This window comes from Arvicola amphibius, chromosome 14, assembly GCF_903992535.2.
Source record: "Arvicola amphibius chromosome 14, mArvAmp1.2, whole genome shotgun sequence".
In the NCBI taxonomy this organism is placed as follows: Eukaryota; Metazoa; Chordata; class Mammalia; order Rodentia; family Cricetidae; genus Arvicola; species Arvicola amphibius.
In genome coordinates, this window is record NC_052060.1 from 21,416,884 (window position 1) to 21,438,887 (window position 22,004).

The following is a 22,004-nucleotide window of genomic DNA, read 5'->3' on the forward strand; positions in this document are numbered from 1 at the left end:
GGAAATACAATCCTAATCATAAGAGAAATTAAAAAAATAGATTAAAAACATTGTGAGTATTAAAAATATATTATTTCTGAATAGCCAAAATAATGTAGAAAATTAAAATTCAGTGTAGATCATATAGCAGAGATGATGGACAGCACCTAGAAAAACAAAGGGCCCTTCTAGGTAAAAATCCATGGGACTATAGCTGTAGAAAAGGAACATAAACGGTCAGCAAATGTAAGGAAAGATGCTTAATGTCTTAGGATGTAGACTAGAAAAAAAAAGAAGCTAGCAGCTTTTACTCATAAGGTTCACAAAAAGCTACTTGGTAAAATCCAGGTAAGTGGCCATCTTGGCTACTTTTCTAGTGCTGTGGCAAAACACCGTGTCCACATCAGCTTCTAGAAGCAGCATGCAATTGAGACTTATGCTTCCAGAAGACCATGTGTCTATCTTTATTATAGTGGGAGTGCTAGGCGGTGGTGGCACACGCCTTTAAGCCTAGGACTTAAGGCAGAGGTTGGCAATCTCTGAGAGTTCAAGGCCAAGCCTGGTCTACAGAGCGAGATCCAGGACAGACTCCAAAGCTACAGAGAAACAGAGAAACCATGCCATGAAAAACAAACAAACAAACAAATGAAAGAACTTTGTTATAGTGGGAGTATGGCAGCAGGCAGGCAGCCATGATGCTGGAGTAATAGGTCAAAGCTTAAATTCTGATCTACGGATGGAAGCAGATACACACTGGATGTGGCATAAATGTACTGAAACCTCAAAGCCCACCCCCAATGACACACCTCTTCAAACAAGCTCGCAACTCCTAATCCTTCTCAAACAGTTCCACCAGCTGGGGAAGAAATACTCAAACATATGAGCCTATTGGGTCATTCTCATTCAAACTGCAGCAATGACATTGGGAAACAAACTCTCTTGAGTATAATTAAAGGAAATATTATTTCTTGGACCTTTTAGAAAGCAAACAGCCAGGATTCACAAAAGTTGAAGGTAAGCAACTACTTAGGAAAAGCTAGCTCAGTGATAGGGAACCCCAACAGTGCATGAGCCTCATCTGTTTAAACATTTGGTTCTGAGTTTGTGGACTGATGGCAAGGGTTAGGAGATGTGGCCTTGTTGGAGAAGGTATGACCCTGTTGGAGGAGGAACATTACTGAGGGTGGGATTTGAGGTTTCAAAAGTCCATGCCAGGCCCAATGTCTCTCTCTCTGCCTGCTCCTTTTCCAGGACACTATCTCTGTCTGCCTGCCTGCCTGCCGCTATGCTCCCTGACATGGTGATGATGGGCTAATCTTGAACTGTAAGCAAACCCCTTAGCAAAATGATTTCCTTTTGGGTTGACTTGGTCTTGGTGTCTCTTCACAGAAACAGTAGCCCTAACTAACTTACTAATGAGTTAACAACAGCATGTGCTCACTAATTTCCTGAATGAAAAAGAGGACTGCGTGCTCTATATTTGAAGAGAGTCAATTCCAAAATAAAGAAACAAACTAATTTCAGGAGACAATAGTTGTTGTTTCTTGAAAAAGAGAAATAATGAGGTGGTAAGTAAATTTGGAGCTAGAGAACATGGTAGCACATAGTTTTATAAAATTCAGAAATAAACTCTAAAAATATTAAGTGTATGGTACATTTTATCTATAATTACACATAAGATTTATTTTAGTATAATATAGACAGTTAAACTGCAAATTCATAGATTCTTTATGTCAAGGTTGAAATCTATATTATATTCAAATGGTGATAACAATTGACATCTTCCTATTATAGTAGGATTGCCAAGATAATAGTATAAGTCTGGGAGCCATCAACACTTAAATGGTACACTAATAACATTATAGTACAAAATTGGGTATGGTGATGCATACCTCCAGTCAGCACGCGTGGAGGCAGAGGCAGGAGGAACTCTGTGAGTTCAAGGCCAGCCAGAGCTACACAGTGAGCCTTAGTCCCCAAACAAAACACAACAGAACAAAAACAAAAAAATAAAGTTATAGGACTCCATAAGATTCTCTAGGGGAAGATGGAAAAAGGAGGGTAAGCATAATTTGTGGTAGCAAGAATCACAAATATCTACCAATAGAAACATCATTTAACATGCATATTATCAACTGCCATATTTCGTTCAGTTAGAATAAGCATGTATATGCATTGGTGGTTTTTGATATTTAGTATAAGTATCTTTACTTGAATATAAAGCATATATATGTATACACACATATAGTAAAAGAAAAACTCTGAATTGTATATAATAGAGGATTATTAATGTTTTTCTTCTAAATTTTTAAATATATTTTACTTTATTACTGTAGCTTCAAAAAAATCATATGCTATTCTGGGGAGATGGTTCAGTGAAAAAAACCGTAAAAACGTGCAGTGGATAATGTTGTACAAGTATGGGGTCCTGAGACTGTGTCTTCAGACCTCATGGGAAAAGGTATGACAACTGCCTATATAGGAGATGGAGGGTCCTTGGAGCAAGTTGGCTAGCTAGACTAGCCTGAATTGTTAGTTTGAGGTTCAGGAAGAGACTTCTGCCTGAATAAAATAAAATGGAGAGTTAATGAAGAAAAAACAACATCATTTTTGAGCTCTCCACAAACACTTGCATGGAAGTGTGAACACACATATGTGCACACAATGCACACCACACATACATTCAAAAATTAGATTAAAAATTAAATATATAACAAAACTTAGCACAGCCAAATTTGGTATAAATAGTGAGAATGAATTAAAGCTTAAAAAAATCATGTTCCATTAACAATGATAGCACATACATTATTTCTGAATAATGTCAGTTTAACATCTTGAAAGTACTGTTTGCAGGGATGGTAGAGTTCTAATATATTTGTGGAGCCAATTTTAGTTTGTTGAGCAGAATTCAATGATTTTATCTATATGAGAACTTCCCATGTTATTTCTTAGACCTAGTACCACGGAATGAATTCATCAGAATGCCCAGACTGTAAAATCACCTTGGCTGAGGATCCAAGGAAAGACAGCTGACGATTTAATTCTATTACAAACAGCACATATCCTGGTGGTTTCTAATTCCACCTAGTATTCAAATCCCTTTGTTGTAATTGCTGTCATTCCCTCCTTGTTTTCCTCTAATTATTCTGACTAGAGAAAATTCTCAATTAAGCATGGACTGTGTGTTTAATCTTAGGATTTCCCAAATCCTTGTTTTAAAATTCTATCTTTTACTAAAAGATAGACTTTATGGTAAACTAAAAAGTTCCCAATAAAATAGGCAGTTTGATATTTTTATAAAATTTTTGACGAAAAGTCTAATGTTAATGCATTTACAGCAAAAGTTTCTTTTTAACCATTTGTGGATCTCAAACCTTTCTCCATCAACATGTATAACTTGAAGTAAAATATCTATAACTTGTTCTTATAATATTATAATTACTATGCTAATATATATCATTACAATGTGTATAATCTAGAATAAATCTTGTGTTTAAATTAAAGCTTAGTAATTACACTACTCTGTATCCTCCATTGTTAGTTTGCACATAGAACTTGAAAGATTTCATTGACAAGACTGAGTATTTCTGATATACAGGAGTCCTCAAATAGACCTAGGAAATAAACTGAAAAAGAGGGTTTATAACTTCTAGGCCAGTTTGGACTACATAGTGTAATGAGATCAGAATTCAAATAAAATAAATTTGAATTTATTTGTACCAGATTGTTATATATCTAAGTAAACAACAATAGGCCACGAATCTAAGCACAGCTATTCTATAGATAGTTTCAGAAAAATCCTAAGGTATCAGTGATTGGGGGAAGGTGTGTAATGGGGATACTAATCTTAGCTTTAAGCTTCGCTGGCCCCAAGGTGTTTTCATGCCACTGGAAAATGGCTGTGGTCCTCTATCCACCTGCCCCTGAATTCAGGCATCTGTACTCGACCATTTGCTTCCTCGCTCAGAAATTGTATTCCTCCTTCCTTGTTCTCTTTTCTGGAAAACGTTGAAGCAAATGAATTCACACGGAAGCATATGACGTTATAGACACCCGCAGTTGGCTTTCCACTCTACTGCCCTTCAAGAGACTTGGCACTGAAAAGCAGTCTTGAGGCTGTTCTGGGTGTAGAACTCAGAGGAACGTCCAACAGAGGTCCTCGGAAATGTTGGGTCATCCGGGCCATCTGCTTGTGTCAGAGATTTTTCAGGGGGTCTTCCTTGGTCAAACCTTATTATTCTTAACCCAGAATAAACCCACAGCCTCTCATTTCCTGTGGAAACAAAAGCTAAACCTCTTCTCCAAAGTAACATATCTTTTGACTTAAATTTTGAAGTCAAGGCATTTTCAAAATACATATATTGGATTAAAACAGCAGCATTTATAATCAAATGTCTTTTCACAACTGTTGCTTCTTCCTCAGCCATCAAATTATTCAAAGACAACAAAATAACACACAGTATCCAGATTCTCTTGTGTATTTTCCATCTTTACATTGCTTTATTTTAAATTCTTTTTATTTTTATTTATTTTTTTTGAGACAGGGTTGGGTTTCTCTATGTATCTTTGGCTGTACTGGAACTCACTCTGTTGACCAGGCTCTCCTTGAACTCACAGAGATCCGCCTGATTCTGCCTCCCACGTGCTGAGATTAAAGGTGTGTGCCACTACACCCAACTACTCTTCCTTCCTTCCTTTTTAAAAAACTTGATCCTTTTTTCTTTTTTCTCCCAAGTTCACATATATTTTTAAACATCCTGTAATCCGTTTAGAGGTTTTCTTCGTCTGAATCTATCTTTACTATATATCTCTCTTTTTCTGACCACAAGAGTCTTTAATTTGCTAAGCAATATGGCTAGAATTAAAGCCGTGGCTTCGACAGGTTGACCCACCCCATTCCTTAGCTTTCTGAGAGTCTAGCTTCATGGTGGAGGTACTGGCGGGAGCCATGTTTATTGCCACAACTCATGCAGTTTTAAGGTCCTTGCCACCAACAAGAAGCATGTTGTTGGTTAGCCATAAAGACCACTTAAGTGTTTTGTGGCAGGGAGCTTCTTAAAAAGAGCTGCACCCAGTTACTCCAGAAAGTCTGTTGTTTTCTGCAGTGCTGGGTATCAAATTCTGGGGTTAGCCTGGGCTAGTCAAGTATTCAACCACAGTCACTCCAGTCTTCCAATAGTATTTTAAAGCCCCAAAGAACAGACCAGGTTACATAAATTCCAACAAAACATGTAAGCTTTATTACAAGTCAAAGGACAAATCACAAACTGGAGCATGGGAAATGAAATCATGTAGAAAGCTGGGAAAGATACACAGACATACATGGATAGATACAGATTTGGTTTAGATTTGGATCACGTTCTTAATATACTTTGTCTGTGATGGAACAGACTAATATTTTGGAAAATACTGCCTAATTTGAGACTATCAGATGGGCAAGTTTTCCAGGTGTTCACAATCTACCTGTTGGTAAGAAGAGGATTTATATCAATCCTTGGAGAGACTTAAAGGATGAGAGCTGCCTCTCCAAGTTCACTCAGCAGAGTTCGGAGCTAGAAAGGAAAGGCTTCCTCGGCTTATGGGTGCATGCAAAAAGCTGATATTACTCTTTTGTCCCCAACGTATCCTAGATCTTTGAGAGGAGGATGTACTTATTTATTACGGTGCTTAAATACTATGTAATTGTTAATAATAAAATTAACGGAGAAACATACATAGATGAGCACATGGGTGGCGTGGGCCTGTGCTGTAAATGCCCCCTAGGAGCCACCTCTCCTAGGCCCTGGGTAGTGTAAACTGTGGGGATAACACAGGGCTGGCAGCTGTTGGCAGCAGACCTTTCACAACTGCCTTCTTGAACTCTTACGCCATTGCCATTTTTTGTATCTCCTTTAGCTCTATCAGCTGCCCCTCTGCCAAAATGACAAGGAGTTCACTTGTCTTTGCTACTGTCATGGATTCAGTTTTCTAGGGACCCCAGAGTGTCTGTCACCTTTGATTAACTGTTTGGGAAGGAAAACTAGGGGCTTTCCCAATGAGTGCCTGCTGTCAAACTCAGGGCGTTACACAGGGAAGAGGGTTTTCCCAGGCAGTATTAGGGTCACCTGTGAGACTCTCTAGCACTAAACACTTTCTTATTATCAATAATTAAACTGTTGTTACCGTTCAGATGGTCTGTAGTGTTCTGTTCTCAACTGAAGTATGCAGGATTAATATAACGAAAGGAAATTTTCGTTTAGGTTCAGGAAGACAAAGAATTGTGCCTAGACCTAACAGCCAAAAATTAGCTGTGTGCTGGGCACAGTGGCACAGAGCTGTTAACTCCAGTATCTGGAAGGTGGAGGCAGGATCTTCAAAAGTCCAAGGTCACGCTAGCTATGTAGTGAGTTCCAAGATAGCGTCACACTACATGTGATCCCATCTCACAATGCAAACAAAGAAAGAATTATATCTATGTAACTTTAGGCAAATTGTTATCTATAGAAACCTTTTTACATGTGTAAATAACAGTCATTCTTCCTTACACTCAACCATCCTATCATGGTATATCTCTAGTGGTGGTGATATATTAGAGCGCAGTGTTCACATTCTTTTAGTTTGTGATTCCAAATCTATCATAATATGACTATTAGATTGTACTTGTAGCAACTATGTTCACTGGCTTAATAAAAGAAAAAAAAAACCTACAGGGCTAAGTAACTGCAAGCTGTGAGGGAGGGAGGTGACCCTGACCGTGATGCTCTCTCTTAGGTCTGGTATTCCAGGCCTGGAGCCCTAAGGGCTCCCACATTACCAGTCCCAATCCACAGAACACATCAGACAGTGCCTGGGTGTCACACAATGCAGGCTTTCAGCCCTCCCTAGGGTGCTCATCCTAAAGGCCGTGCTCGGTTGGACCCTTTGGTCCTCAGTGGCATACACTGTTCCTCTCGTATAGCCATGCTGATACCGTCACAGTGCCTGGAAAAGAAAAGAAAAACAAAATGAGTGTTTATTCCGCAGCACATTTTGTATGCAGCCTCAGACTGCTCTAGGTTTGCCTCTTACACAACTCAGCATCATGGTGCTGAGAGCCTTCTTCTAGGCTACCTATATTAATTACTCGGATACCCACTTGTTTGTGGAGTAGGTACTACTGTTATCTCCAGTTTGCAGGAGGGCTTTGAAAGGAAAAAAAAAAAAGACGCCAGTGTTTGATGTGGGGTGGGCGTAGGGGGCAGAGTAGAAGAGGTGCCTGAAGACACAGAAGAGTGTGCTGGGTTTTCTGGCTCCAGGAAGAGGTTCTTAAGCACCACACACCGCACTTCCTTCCTATCTTTAGTGTCTGCTTCAGCTCCTGCCTTCTTCTAATTTGTTTTTTTTTTTTTTGAAAAAATGTAAGTAGAATTTTGAAACTTTTTTGCCCAATCAGGAAAGTCTGGTCTTTTCTCACGCCGTCCCCAGTTTTCCTGTTTTTGAATATAGTGCTTGTAGTTACAAAGTATGCAGAAAAGAGGGGTTCCACATAAGACTTTTAAATACGAAGGGAATTGTTATGGAAAGGTCAAACAAAACCACCAGCAATCACTCTGGGTGAAAGCTTGATTACAAACACGGAAGACCCCAAAGGAATTCATTTGTAAATCTCTAAACCAAGCCCTCCTAAGTATGCTAAGTATTCTAACATCAAAATGTGGAGATTTTACTGGGGTGCTTGACTATTTCATAAAACTGAGTTTTGAATTTATATGTTTCCCTTCAAAACAGAGCTCAGAAAATTAGCTTTAATACTTTCGCAATTTAATACACAGTGAATTCAAAAAGCCAAAAACAGAAGCACGGTTATAAAAAATTAAAATTCAAGAGTACTCAAGATGACCAGTTTTCAGAGCTGTTTTCTGTCAAACCTTCCAAAGCCAGATCTCAAAAGTACTCTGATCATAATCTGGATAGTCCTCAATGTGTTCTACATGAGCGGTCAGGTAAGAACTGACACCAGTAAGAAGGGAACAGCATCATCACAAACTCACAGGGTACACAAAACGTCTAAAGACCTCAACTATAAAAAGTGAGAATGCCATTTTATTTGCCACAGAAATGAGGGAAGAAACGTCAGTAAAATAAATCGGATAACATGACTCACACTTCATTATAAGCGATTTCCCCAAATTCACCACGTTCACATTTGGCTGAACTAAAAAGAACTGAAGAAAGGAGCCTGTAAGTAGGACACTTATGTTCCTTCCCAGTGAGTTTAAACAACGCGCAACAAGTAAAGAATACGCCCCTGGGCTAGGTTCAGCAATCCTCTCTGTCAGCCTGCTTTACAAGAATCATATTCTTTCTAAAATATATATGAAATTTTCCTGGCTCAGTCTTAAAAGTAAAAATAAGGATATTCAAGCCATACTATTTCACTTTCAGACTTTTCTCTTGTTACTTCAGAACTGCTGTACAATTAGTCACTTTACTAAGATTATTATTGTGTTCATCAAATTTAGTACCCTATGGATTTAGAGTAACGAGAATAGGGTTATTAAAAGTAGTTCCCGTGTGCCCCAGATCCTTACTAACAGGTGACTTTCACTCAGAAAATAAGCACAGGTCCCATCCATATTCCACGGGCACCTAGGACTTGAGAGAATTCAGACTTAAAAAAAAAAGCCCTAAAAATCATACTTGAAATTTCTGAAATCTAATCAAACTATTTTGTCCTTTTTCCCAGTTTCATATTGAGAGATGAAGTGTCAGATTAGCGCGTGGATAAAAATCACATTTTATCCCCCCCCGCCCCGCCCCCACAGGGAAACAAAAGGAACCAAAATACAAGTTTGATACTTCATGCTTTCCAGGCTTAAAAGCTCATTAACAGGCACACTGCACCAGTCCTTGGTCAGAAAGGCTCACTTTTTAAATAAACATTGCCAGGAGAATGTCCTCAAATGAAGACTGAAGTCACTCTCCCTTCCCCAGAAACGGTGAGGTAAAGGGGGCAAATATGTCCCCTACTTGCACAGGAGATCTCCTTTTCTCTTCCGACCTTCCGAAGAAGGTGGATGGGGAAAAGGGCAGCGCTCAGTCCTCCATAGCAAAGTCTTTGGTCTTTTCCTCCTGGTCCCCCACTTTGTAGCGCAGAAGCACTCGCAGACGTCGGGGGTTGTCCCGGGAGGGCAGCAGAGTGATCTCGCCTGAAATGTCCGTATCTTGTTCTACCGGCACCGGCTCATTCAGATAGAGGAGCGCCTGCTTCCAGTGAGTGGCTGGGTGGAAAGGCGAGGTAGACAGCACCAGGGGCTTCTCCGAGTCCCCTCCAGGGAAGGTCACCTGGAACCAGATGGCAAAACCGTGCAGAGGCGCCGAGCCGTAGCAGCTGCAGCGGAAGCGCCCGCCCACGCCGGTCTCCAGCTCCTGCTCCAGGCCGGCGCGGGCCAGATCGAGCTGGGCAAAGCGCTGAGGGCGGGCCAGCACGTCTTCGCCGGACAGCCCCTGCACCACGATCTCCGAGTGGCCCATCAGGCAGCGCGTGGCGAAGCTTTCCAGGCAGCTCATGTCTACACCGTAGTGCTGCTTCACCTGGCTCCAGAAACCCAGACGCCATTCCAGCATCTGGTCGCTAATCGGGGCCACGAAAAGTTCCGCGGAAGATGGCAGGAGGAGACCGCCCTCCTTCAGCCATTTGGTCCGCGCGTGGAGCACGGAGCTCAGCATGGACTCGTGCAGAAGTCCGTAGCCCATCCATTCGCTCACGATGGCGTCCACCTGCTCCGGCAGCTCCACCGTCTCCACGGGGCCCGGCAGGACGTGCACGCGGTCTTCCAACCCGTTGAGCCGCACTACCTCCCGGGCCTGTTGCCAGATGGCGCTGGCCTCCACCGCGTACACGCGCCGGGCCCCGGCCTGGGCGCAGAAGATGCTCAGAATGCCGGTGCCCGCGCCCACGTCCAGCACGGTCTTGCCTCGCAGCGAGGCCCAGTTCCGCAGGATGCCCAGGCGGTAGGCGTCGGTGCGGACGCGGTCGGCGATCATCTCCTCGTGGACCGAGACGTCGGAGTAGCACTCGTAGTACAGCTGGTCTCGCTCGCGCTTAGTCCTCCTGGGTCGTGGCGGGGCTGCCTCCTGCTCCCCGCCATCTTCCTCCTCAGCTCCCTCCCCTCCGGCGCCGCCGCCCCCCGACTCAAGCTTTCTTTTCTTGATCAGCGACATCTTGGCCGCGGCAGCCGGCCCCCAGCATGCGTTGCGCGCTGGGGCGAGCGGATCGGAGTCCCGGGGGCTGCTGGGATTTGTAGTCCCCGCTAGTCATCCCGCCTCTTGAGGGCGGACGCTCGCCAAGAGTCTCCTTCACAGACTCTCTACGTCCGCTCTGTTATTCCGGGATTCTTTCAGTTCTTGCTCTTTTCTTTTGTCTCCCACTCTCTTTCGATTTCAACCTTTCTTGAAGCAGACACACCCACTTCAACTATGTGTCTCTGCTTCCTGCATCGGATCCCCACCACTACTGTGGCACAATTCACATCCCTTCCCCTGACACTTGTAACTCATCAAGCTCTCTGTTCTAACTGGAGTAAGGATACAAAGAATGTGTAAGTGGGGCAAAGTGAAAACCTAACAATACCAGACCTCGGCTCTGGGTCCAAAGTGATCCCCAATGGGCTGAAAGATTCAGGCCAAGTAGTAGAACTGCTGTGGCAATAGAATGCCCAATCACCCACTATTGTGTTTCTGGAGAATAGCTTCTTTGACTTAAGTTCTAGTCTGAAAATTCTATGGTTCAAACTAAAGAGCAATTACCATCAGTCATGTGATACTCTCAAATCCTTACCGTTGAGTGCATCAGGTAATCAGTATATATAAACACGTACAGACACACATAAATCCATGTATGTATGCATAAATATTTTCTTGGAGAAATGAAGGAATTATCTTTTGACTACTCTTCCAATGCAACTCACTTTTTTGTTTGTTTGTTTTTTTGAGACAGGGCTTCTCCGTAGCTTTGGAACCTGTTCTGGAACTAGCTCTTGTAGCAAGGTTGGCCTTGAATTCACAGAGATCCGCCTGCCACTGCCTCCCGAGTGCTGGGATTAAAGGCGTGCACCATCACCACCCAGCTGTAATTCACTTTTCAAACGCTGATACGTCTCATTGTAACGGCGGAATTGATGTCCACATTCTCAGTTATTTTATTTTTTTTTCTGTCAATCAAGCAGGAGTTATTAATCTCTTTTCATTGTCTATAACAGAAATACGATAGTATAAAAATGTGTGCTTTTGGAGCTGGAGAGATGGCTCAGTAATTTAGATCACTGGCTGCTCTTCCTGAAGACCCAGGTTAGACTACTTGGGTGGCTTTAACCCCAGTACCAGGGGACCTGTTGCCTCTTCTCACCTCCAGGAGCTCCAAGTAGGTATGTGGTGCACAGACAAAGATACAGACAAAATACCCATACCTATAAAATTGATAAGTTAAAAGGTTTTAAATGACTAAACCCTTCCTTAACAAGAATAATATTTTTCCAAGTTTAAAAACTGTTCCCACAAAAGAAAATGGGCTTTTGCTTTCCTGTATTAAAGTACTTTTGTACCCACACTAAACTTCGTGGTGGTAGAATTTCTTCACCCTTTCTCTCTATTAATGTCATTAATGAAATAGGTTTATTGATGTGAAATCCTCAGCTGTACTTCTAAACTCAGGACTCTCAGTCCTGGTGGCTCATTAGAATCCTCCAAGGAACTTTATTGAAATACCTATAGCAGGGTCTACCTCGACCCAATTAAGTGAGAATCACTCAGGGGAATGTAGGCATCTAGTTTTTTAAGCTCCCCAGGGAATCCTAATGTGAAACCTGATAATTATTGCCATTTTTGATTTAATTATCTTAGTTAAATTTTATATCATTATTTTCAATAGTCAGGGCTCAGCAACCTACAATGGAAAAATCCTTAAAGCAGGTATTCTTCCTTTTTACCTTAGCTTATTCGAACAGATAATGCCCAGAATAGGACATGAGCTTAGTTATAAACGTGAAACTTTCGTAACACACACGAGGCTTTCACTTAGCGTATACTTCTCCCACACTGTCCTCAAGCTAGTTTTTCCCCTTTTGAATGTGTTAAGTGTTTGGTTTTTTAAAAGTTATTTAATTAATTAAATACATGGAGTTTATGTATGTGTGCACACACATAAATGCCGTGGTACACACATAAATGCCGTGGTACACACATAAATGCCGTGGTACGCCTGTGGACAGCTGAGAAAGTTGGCGCTTTTCTCACCATGTGTTGTTGGGGATCCAGCTCCAGTCTCCAGGTTTGGCTGTGAGAGTTTTTCCTACTGAACCATCTCCCTGACTCAGAATGTGTTTATTATTAACTCGAATTTTAATTCATGTGTTTGTGATTTCTTGTAAAAATATTCTAAACAAAATTTCGTTTCTCCATTTTTTTATTAGAAAGATCCAATTCCACTGAAGATGAGGGAGTCTCTCTAGCCTGGCAATCAGTCTCTGAAGGAATTCCATTGTAGCTAGCCACACCCCTAACTAAACCATTCTTCACATAGCTTGCACAAATGAGCTTCACAAGAATCCATAAGATCACGTCACTTGAGGGGTGTAGTGGCATTTCAACTGTATTTTAATAAACAAAGCTTGCCTGACGGTCTGAGAGTAAAACAGCCCCACCGGTCAGCCATACAGACCAGGCAGAGGTGACAAACACCTTTAATCCCAGTAGCCACACTAGTTTGCCACAGAAACCGGGTAGTGCACGCCTTTAATCCCATAACTAGAAAGTATTTTTTTTTTTTAAAATGGAAGGAGACAGCTCTCACACAGTCTCATTCTGAGATTCCTGGTTGCAGGATGGCCATTTCAGACTGAGGTCAAGGTAAGAGCCAGTGGGTTGGCTGTTTTGCTTTTTGGATCTTGAAGTTGAACCCCAATATCTCTCTGTGGATTTTTAGTAATCGCGCTTCAGAGGGGATTCCCTGTTCTCTGATTGGGAGAATCAAGACACTTCAGGGAATTTCCATGTCATCTCATGGCAGGGGTATCAAGATATCCTGGCCTTCTGACACCAAGAGTTCTCTCCTGGGTCACATATGCACTTAGGTGTTGCCAAAGTCGGGAAGAGAATCCCTCTTTATCACTTCACATCAGTGGCCTGACTGGAATGGCCTTCCTTGTCTAATATTTTCAAATCCAAGATGCTAGTGCGTACCTTCGTAGATTTTGTTTTAACTATTTATAATTAATTAATTTACTTGTTTTCTAAGCAAGATAAATGCTGTGTGATTTGGACTTCTGTTGCAGTTTCTAGCAGAGAACAAGGACACCTGGGAATGATTCAGTGAGCGATCTTGACTGGTCTGTTGAGGATAAACAATCATATCTTCATCTAGTCGAAGAACCCAAGTTTTGTTAAGTATGACAATGTCCTGCGGGAGCACTCTGGAAAATTCAAGCATAGATTAAATTCAAGATCTTCTCAGAAACGAGAATAGTTTCATTTCCCCTTTTCTTGTAGGTGGGATGATGATAAGGCCACAAATATAGAGCATAGGGAGGACACTCCCTTTGCTACATCTTGGCTTGCCATAGAGAGGGAATTCATTGCTTATTCTACCACGTGGAGTAGTTTGGAGTAGGAACAGGATCCAGATCACAGCTGCCTCAGCACTGAAGGTCAGTAGGAACTCTTACACTACTTTCTTATCTAGACAGGGTTTCCATTGTAATGGGATACCCTCACATTTATCTAGTGACAAAACCCAATGAATGTTTATCAAACAAATGGACCTTGAAGCAATGCATTTTGACTAGAAATTAAATATAGATTAAAAAAGATTAGAAAATATTAAAACTATGAAAATGATAAAAGCTGGCTATTGTTTCATAAAACTGGCTTTAGTTGAGTATATGATAATGTGTTCCTTGCTTTATATTAAAGTTAAAGACTTCAACACTCACAGTTTACCATTGTCCCCGACCTTTGAAATTTAATGTGGCCACATTTTCTCTTTGGGGTTGTGTGAGGACTAATCTTGGTTATCAACTTGACTATATCTGGAATTGATTAAAACCCAAGCATCTGAGCACACACATGAGAGGTATTTCTAAATTGGATTGTTGAGAAGACTTACCCTTAATCTGGACCATTTCAGGAAGGCCCACCCTAAAACCCAGGCCACTCATGGTGGCAGCCCACATAAAGGACGTGGAAAATAGAATGTTTTGCTGTTTGCATATTTGTTCTCAATCTGGACAGCAAGTTCATCTATCCTGTCGCTAAAGCATTCATTCATTGACATTAGAATCTACTTTTCTAGCGCTTCTATATAGACCAAAAACCAGTTGAGACATCCTGCCTTGTGGCCCGAACAACTGCTGGATTCTTGGCATTTCATGGAGACAGCAATTGTTGAACTAGCCAGACCATAGCCTTGGGCCACTCTAATAAATTTTGTGTGTGTGCATGAGTGCATTTCTCTCTCTCTCTCTCTCTCTCTCTCTCTCTCTCTCTCTCTCTCTCTGTGTGTGTGTGTGTGTGTGTGTGTGAATTCTATCAGTTATGTTTCTTTAGAGAAACCTGACTAATATGCGTTGCTATTCAATTATTTCTACCTTAATAGTTTTAGATAGCTGGGCAGTGGTGGCATATGCCTTTAATCCCAGTACTCAGGGAGGCAGAGTATATCTGTGAGTTCGAAGCCAGCCTGGTCTACAGAGTGAGTTCTAGGACAGCCAGTGATACACAGAGAAACCCTGTCTTGAAATGCCCTCCAAAGTAGTAGATGATACTCATACATTATGCTTTTGTAGGGTGTTCAATTGTTCTGAAATTCTAGAGTGTTTTCCATATCACAGCAGAATGATTTGTATGTTTTTCCCATGTCATATTGTAGCCATCTGAATATCAAGATTTTGCATTTTCACTTTTATATTGAGAAACTTAATACATTAGGAATCCCAGCCAATCACACACTTCAGATTGTTGATTCTCGAATCACAGGATCATTGCTGTGTTTTTTTTTAAAATATGACAATCAAAGTCTTGATTGATCTTTGACATCACACAATTAATGGGTTTGTTCAGTCATTCTGGGTGTCTATTTTGCATTAAATATTATTCTAAAATTAGAAAACATCCCAATAAACAGAAAGAGAGAAACCCTCACCTCTGTTGGAGGAGCTAATCTATTCTGAATGTTCATATGCAAATTAGTATGTCACTTGCCTGTCATCTGTCTCTCTCTTACTAATGAGTATTCCTTATCTCTCCCTTATAAGGATTTATAATTTAAAATGTAGTTTAGAACCTACTAGAGGTTGGAAATATTTTTTCCAGTATTTCAAGAATTCATTGTAATTCTCAGAGTGTGTGTTGAAGAAAGGTTGAAGAGTACTGACATGAAAAATGTTATAAACATCAATTTGATATGAATATTCATTAAATGATGTAGTTCCTGCCACTCTGCAGTTACTACAAAGCTGCCAGCATCAAAAGAGGCACTTCTGTCGAGAAAAAGAAAATCCTTTGAAGAAATAACAATAAAAGGTGGTGATTTTTGTGTTTGAATAGGAATGTCAAACATAAAAACCTAAGTATTTGTTGTATTCTTGGTATATATAATGTCTTTTAGAGCCATGGTGTTTTGGCCCAGCTAATAAACTCAATACTAAATAGATGAATGACCACATCCCATGATGTTATTATGAGTGGACGTTATTCATTTCTTAAATAAATTTTATTTAGGTAGCAGTAATAGGGATATTACGGACTTTCCCCACATTATCAGTTCAGTTTCAATTTATTGATCTCTTAGAGTGTAGAGTACAGCATCTTATCAATTTCAAGCATCCACGTTGGATAGGATATTCTTACTGTTTCTATTTTAAATCAGACCAGCAAAATGAGCATAGTAGGAACATGAGGGTGTGCTTTGCAACATGGGAAGAAGCAAATGCCTCTGCCTGCATGAAATGAGCAATGTATTCAAGAGTCCTAGGCATAATAAGGATGAGGCAGCCTAATGAAAATCAGGTATTAGGACTAATAAATGTCACTTAATGAGATCTCACTCTCTCTTGTGAAAATCTTTACTATGAAAGGAAATAGTCATTCCCTTCTATCAGTTGTATATGTTCTTACTGTATTATAGTTTGTTGCTGAGTGCGTTTAAAGTAATGGCTCAGATGGGATACAATGATAGAGTGCTTGCGTATGAAAAACAAGGCAGAGTCCTACCCACGGCCCTGGAGAGAAAAGAAATGGGAAGTGTAGCAAGGATGAAATAGTGGTTCTCATATATAGTCCTGGTCGTCTCTAGATCAGCAGCTGTGGCGTCACACACTTTGGCTTAGAGTCTCAGGAATCAGATTCGTCAGTCAACACACATCTCAGGTGGTGTAATACAAATTCAACTTTGAGATCTACTACCTAACCAATTTGAATAGGACCAGAAGTGGCACTGTGTGGCAGTTTACTAAAAATTTAGGCAGCCGACACTGCCAAAATCATACATAGAGGTGAAAGTTGAGACACAGAACAGTTTTGCTCCTCTGGAAGATCACATGATTTCTGTAGCAGTTAATTTCCTCCTACTCTCAAGAGTTTAGTTCTTTGAAGTTGTGTATCTGAGGGTCCCCCTTTCATTTTTTTTTCTTGTTTTGTATTTTGAGACAGGGTTTCTCTGTAGCTTTGGAGCCTGTCCTGAAACTAGCTCTTGTAGACTAGGCTGGCCTCGAACTCACAGATATCCGCCTGCCTCCACCTCCCGAGTGCTGGGATTAAAGGTGTGTGCCACCACCACCTGGCTCCCCTTTCATTTTAATGTCAGATGGGGACATCTTTCATAATAAGTGTTCTGGCTGTGACTTCCTCATCATGTGATACTCTACCAGGCTTTTGCAGAATGACTAGCTTATTTCTTTGAGGTCATTCTAGAGAGATTTTGATCTCAGGAGAAAGTTCTAGTTCAAGTTGGCCTCAACCTAACTAAGGATAATTTCATTTTTGAGGAATTCAAAAGCAACTGAGTTAGGACCTTAATTATATCTGTAAAATAAAGCTTTATTTTCTGGAGAAAATGGCTCAGGTTAAAAGGACTGAAGGTTTGTTCCCATTGAAGGTGATAAACACAACACACAATATGGGTGTTGGAGAAGTTTGAATGTAGCCCATGGCATGTGGAAATGACTCAAACAAATACATGAAAATCAAACTAAGTTTTGAACAAGTTATGCAGTACTTTGGACCATAAAATTATTATGCAACTAAATGCTCAGGTTCCTCTCTCATCTTTGAATTTCTGAACCCTGTTCATATGGAAAGCATTTCCCCAGTAGGGACTACTTTTTCAGCTTGAGTCCCAGAAGAGAAGATTCCTGGAATGAAGACTGAGGAAAGGCTAAATTAACACAGGAGATCATAATAGGCCAAACCTCTCATGTAATAGAAGAAAGGAGCAGAAAACTGGTCATTGCTTGAGCACAGAGATGTTGAGGAGGTTACCATAGCAAAAACAAAGCTGATTAATACAAGGCCACATGCACAATGAATTATTAGAGGGCCATGACCAGATCCAGACAAAACATTGCCAGTATCATTGTATTTGTTTTTTCAGTCCTAATCTCTTCATTTTTTTTTTTTCCAGAGGTAAGCACCTCAAGACTAGCACAAAAGAATCAGCAACCTGGTTTATGAACTTTACATACATAGTGTGTTCCCCTGGGTCCCATTTCTTTTTCTCAGCATTATAATTGTGTGGTTTATCCATGTGATTATGTAAAGTAATAACTTCCACTTATAGTGCTTTGTTTTATTATACATTGTGAAAACGCCAGCTTAATTAACTGTGTTTCTGCTGTACAGATTCTCTTAGTTGGGAGCAATTCTTCCTGCCAGGAATTTCTTTTCTTTTTGGTATTTTTTTTTTTTTTACTGTATAGTTCTTTTAACTTTAAACATTTGTTAATATGTTTGTAAAAAACTTAATTCTGTCATCATACTATATGTTGTGTATTCTCTCTCTGTGAAGCACTGCATATTTTTTTATGTACAAAATTCTCTTCCAAGTGTTTACTGAATACCTGATACTATGTAGCCTTCAAAAGAACAAGAGCTGACGTGATGGAAAAAAAATCCCTGCTCCTACGGCGTTGGTATTTTCTGAGAATTCTATCAGTAACTTCTCTGTTGCTGTAAGGGAAGACCATGAGCAAGGCAACTTGTAGGAGAGTTTATTTTGGGCTACAGCTCTAGAGGAAGAGTTCACTCTGGTGGGGGAAGGCATGGCAACAGGTAAGCGCAGTGAGGAGGCCCCCAAAAATGTAAGCCTACCTGCACCTTGTCTGAAGGTCAGAGAGTTTTTTTTGTTTTGTTTTTTTTTTTTTTTTTTTTTTTTTTGGTTTTTCGAGACAGGGTTTCTCTGCAGCTTTTTTTAGAGCCTGTCCTGGACCTAGCTCTTGTAGACCAGGCTGGCCTCAAACTCACAGAGATCCGCCTGCCTCTGCCTCCCGAGTGCTGGGATTAAAGGGCGTGCGCCCACCACCGCCCGGCAAGGTCAGAGAGTTTTAACTTGCTCAAAATTGTTGACAAGAAGTGTGGCTACAGCCCCTGACCTAGGATGTGGTTACTTGGTGTTTTGTCCATTCAAATGGACCATACAGGTAGATCCACTCCACCATGACTAAAGGTCAGAGAATTCAAGCATACTTCTGCTCCTTCTTTTGAATTAGGTTTGACCTAGGGAGTGGTTTCCCTCAGAATACTTGGTCTAGGGTGAATTTACTGCCAAAACAGTAGAATGTTTTTCTTAGGAATTAATCACCTGATGTCTAAAGTATTGAAACAAGTAACTGTTTGAGTAGTCCTTTGTATTATCTTAAAGCAGTCTTTTGTGTTCTTCCCCCTGTTGTATTGGGGTAAAACGTGTATGGAAAATTAAACGTGGGCGACTTCGGTATTCCCTGGAACTCCCGCTGGTACTATCTTATGGTTCTATTTTATGATTTTCACTCGCATCTTTGTTCTCTTCGCTTATTTTTCTAATCCTCATGCCCCTACCATGGTAAGTGGTATCCTTGTCGAAGCTAGTCTCCAACAGAGCAGGAAGCTGGCAGAATGTGAGAAAGGTGTGACCTTAGACTAAAAACTCTTAAAGTCTAACCCAGTGTTATATTTTCTCCAGCAAGGCTACACCATCTAAAGGTTCCACAAGCTCAGACAACTGGGCTCAAGTGTTCAAATACATAAGCCTACGGGGGGGCACTTCTCATTTAAGGCACTACAGGAATAATCTTGATCTAATCAGAGTTATTTTAAAATACAGAACTAGTTAAGTATATGCATGGATCTAACTTGCTATGGTTTGATTACTGGTTTTCAACTTCAGAATAGAGATAATGTACTAAATAACTCCTCAATAGAAACTATACTAAAACTTTGGATTTTGCTCTTTTTTTCTGGGCTGTAATGTACAGTATGATGTTCTCCTGAGATGCTGGGTCATGGCGGTTATCTCTAGCTCTTAGTGGGCCACATGATCATGAAAGTAAACAGCAACTCTCTGTTGTAAAATGTTCAAAAGCTCTGCTGGTCAGTATCTTAAATGTATTAAATGCTTGTTTGAATTATGATGTGCTCCACTTAAGGATTTTCCTAGGATATAACCTTAGTTTAAGTCAAAAGAGAATCTGAACATATAGATAGGCATAAAGGAGTTTACTAGGACATTTGACTCACATGATTATAGATGCTGTCATAAGTTAGTCCCAAGAATCCAGAAACGGTAGGCTCACAAACCAGGCAAGTTGATAGTTTCATTCTCAGTTTGAAATAAAAGGTTGAGAACTGAGGAAACTGATAACATAAGCCCTGGAATCCTGAGGTCAGAGAATTTAGGATCTGTTGCCCAAAGACAAGAGGAATAATGGGTCCCAGCTCCAGGAGAGAGAAAACAAATCACTTCTCTCTTTGATTCTGTCCTGTGTCCCCGGATGATTGGATGACATCTGCCCATGCTGTGGGTGATCTATCTCACCAAGTCCACTAACTCACAAAGCCAATCCTCTGGGAAACATTATCAGGGACACAACCATAAATAATGCATTTCTAGCTCTCTGGGTACATCTTAAGCAGCTAAGTTCACCTAAATCCTCTCCCAAGGCTTTTCTGAGTACCCATTTTGTACTCCACTCGCCTTCCAAAAGCATCTCCGTTATTTCGACATTTTATTTAGTGCAATGACCCCCATGTTTGTTCCTACAGGGTCTGAGCTATTCATAACCGTGCCTCAATTGAACTGTTATGATTTCCTTGACGGACTACAATCACAGAGCGTGTTCATCTTGAGAGATACCTTCATAAATCTGCAATTCTTGGTGGCACAGGAGTCTGTTTTTTCCATGGTGATTTTCTATGAGTGTGCCACCCAACAGTGCTGTGCTCCTTTTCCTGCTGGCTCAGGGCCACTGTGGTGAGACAGCAGTTCTTAACTTCTGGATCAGTGGGGGTTCTTGTTTTCTCTGATAACAACATTCCTGTCCAAGGAAGAACATTTCAGTCTACAGGGACTGAGCCCGTGGGCAACCAGTGAGGGATTAGTTTAGTTAATTGCTGGAGGAAGTGACATTGGCCTTCCCAAGGTAGCAAGTCTTGAACTGTGTTTGAGTGGAGAAAGAAAGCTGAGAAAAAAAAGCAAGTAATAAGTATTTCTCTGGAAATGGAGGATAATTCTTTGACAGGGCCCATAGGCGTGGGTTCATTCTGTCTTGACTAAAGATCTTAGAGTTGGAACTTGCTTCTCTTCCTTCAAGGTTATTCTCTTGTTTCTGCCTCAAATATAAGTCCCACCCTGATTTAGACCAGAGAGTTCTGCTCTGTCGAGGTTATTGTCAACAGGTGTGGCTAATATCCAGACTTGGTAATTCAGGAATTAAAAAGTAGGTCTGTTTCTACATTCAAACAAAAGTTTAAGAATCCAACTAGGTTTCTACTCCCTGAGGGAGAGAACTATGGATTTTAGCCAGGCAGTGGTTTCCCTACAGAATGTTTTGGTCTAGGGTGTGAGTGTTAACTTGTCTTGTTCTGGCAACAGAATATTTAAGAATGTAGCTCACACTCCTTCAACTGGTCTGTTCATTTCCTTGTATCATGTTAATGCAGTTTTTTAAAAAATCTTACTTCTGTCTTTTGGGGTTGGGTTATTTAAGCAAATAAAAATTTAAATGTGGGCAATTTCAGTATTCCCTGGAACTCCCTCCCAATAGTATCCAGTGTTTGTTATATTATTTTCACTTGCGTCTTCATTCTCTTTACTTATTTTTCTAATCTTCTTGCCCCTACCCTGGTAAGTGGCATCCTTGTCGAAGTTGCTCTCCGACAATTCTTGTACTATGAAAATACCTTCTTATTCAAGTCCTTGCAGATATTTAACACATATTGGATTTTGTAGCTGCTCTGAAGAAATACTGTTAGTTTTCCAATGAGCACTGTTATGTTTCTATTTAGTTTTCTAATGATAGGCCTTAGGGTATTATTGGATAGTGTAATGACCATAATTAAGAGTTCGATTAATTTTCAGTTTCATGCATATAAACCCATTGTAAAATGTTATGATATGACAGTACAATTATTATTGTCATTTGGGGTTTGTCTTTTGTCAGTATAGGCAACATGAGAAGATACCTGGATGACTGAATCCCCTGCACTGTTGTCTCTCACGTACACAGAGTTCACGGCTTTCTCCAAGGATGGGAAGACAAACAGGGCGATGGTGGCGCAAACCTTTAATCCTATCACTCGGGAGGCAGAGGTAAGTTGAATCTCTGTGAGTTCGAGGCCAGCCTGGCTACAGCATGAGTTCCAGGACAGGCTCCAAGCTACAGAGAAACCCTGTCTCGAAAAACAAAAACAAAACCAAAAAAGAATGGGAAGACAATTTGACACCTCTGCCTCCTTATACTCTAAACTGTGGTTTATAGACTCCAGTGTGGGTGTTTTTACTGACAGAACTATCTTTTAATCTTCTTTTTACAGGATAAGAT

General features: G+C 40.7%; 1 protein-coding gene across 7 annotated transcripts; it reads right to left on the bottom strand.

Annotated features, from left to right (window-relative positions):
- Positions 1 to 5,196: 5,196 nt before the first annotated feature.
- On the bottom strand, positions 5,197 to 10,196 carry Prmt6 (protein arginine methyltransferase 6). 7 transcript variants are annotated; one of them, XM_038311179.2, is made up of 3 exons: positions 8,968 to 10,196; positions 8,102 to 8,162; positions 5,197 to 6,939 (listed from the first exon to the last, which is right to left on the bottom strand). In XM_038311179.2, exon 1 carries the CDS (start codon positions 10,159 to 10,161, stop codon positions 9,034 to 9,036), a length of 1,128 nt encoding a protein of 375 aa, XP_038167107.1. In that variant the 5' UTR covers positions 10,162 to 10,196; the 3' UTR covers positions 5,197 to 6,939; positions 8,102 to 8,162; positions 8,968 to 9,033. The 7 variants fall into 7 exon arrangements, with proteins under 7 accessions (XP_038167107.1, XP_038167104.1, XP_038167106.1 ...); XM_038311176.2 differs by having other exon boundaries at positions 8,866 to 10,196; XM_038311178.2 differs by lacking the exon at positions 8,102 to 8,162.
- Positions 10,197 to 22,004: the final 11,808 nt, after the last annotated feature.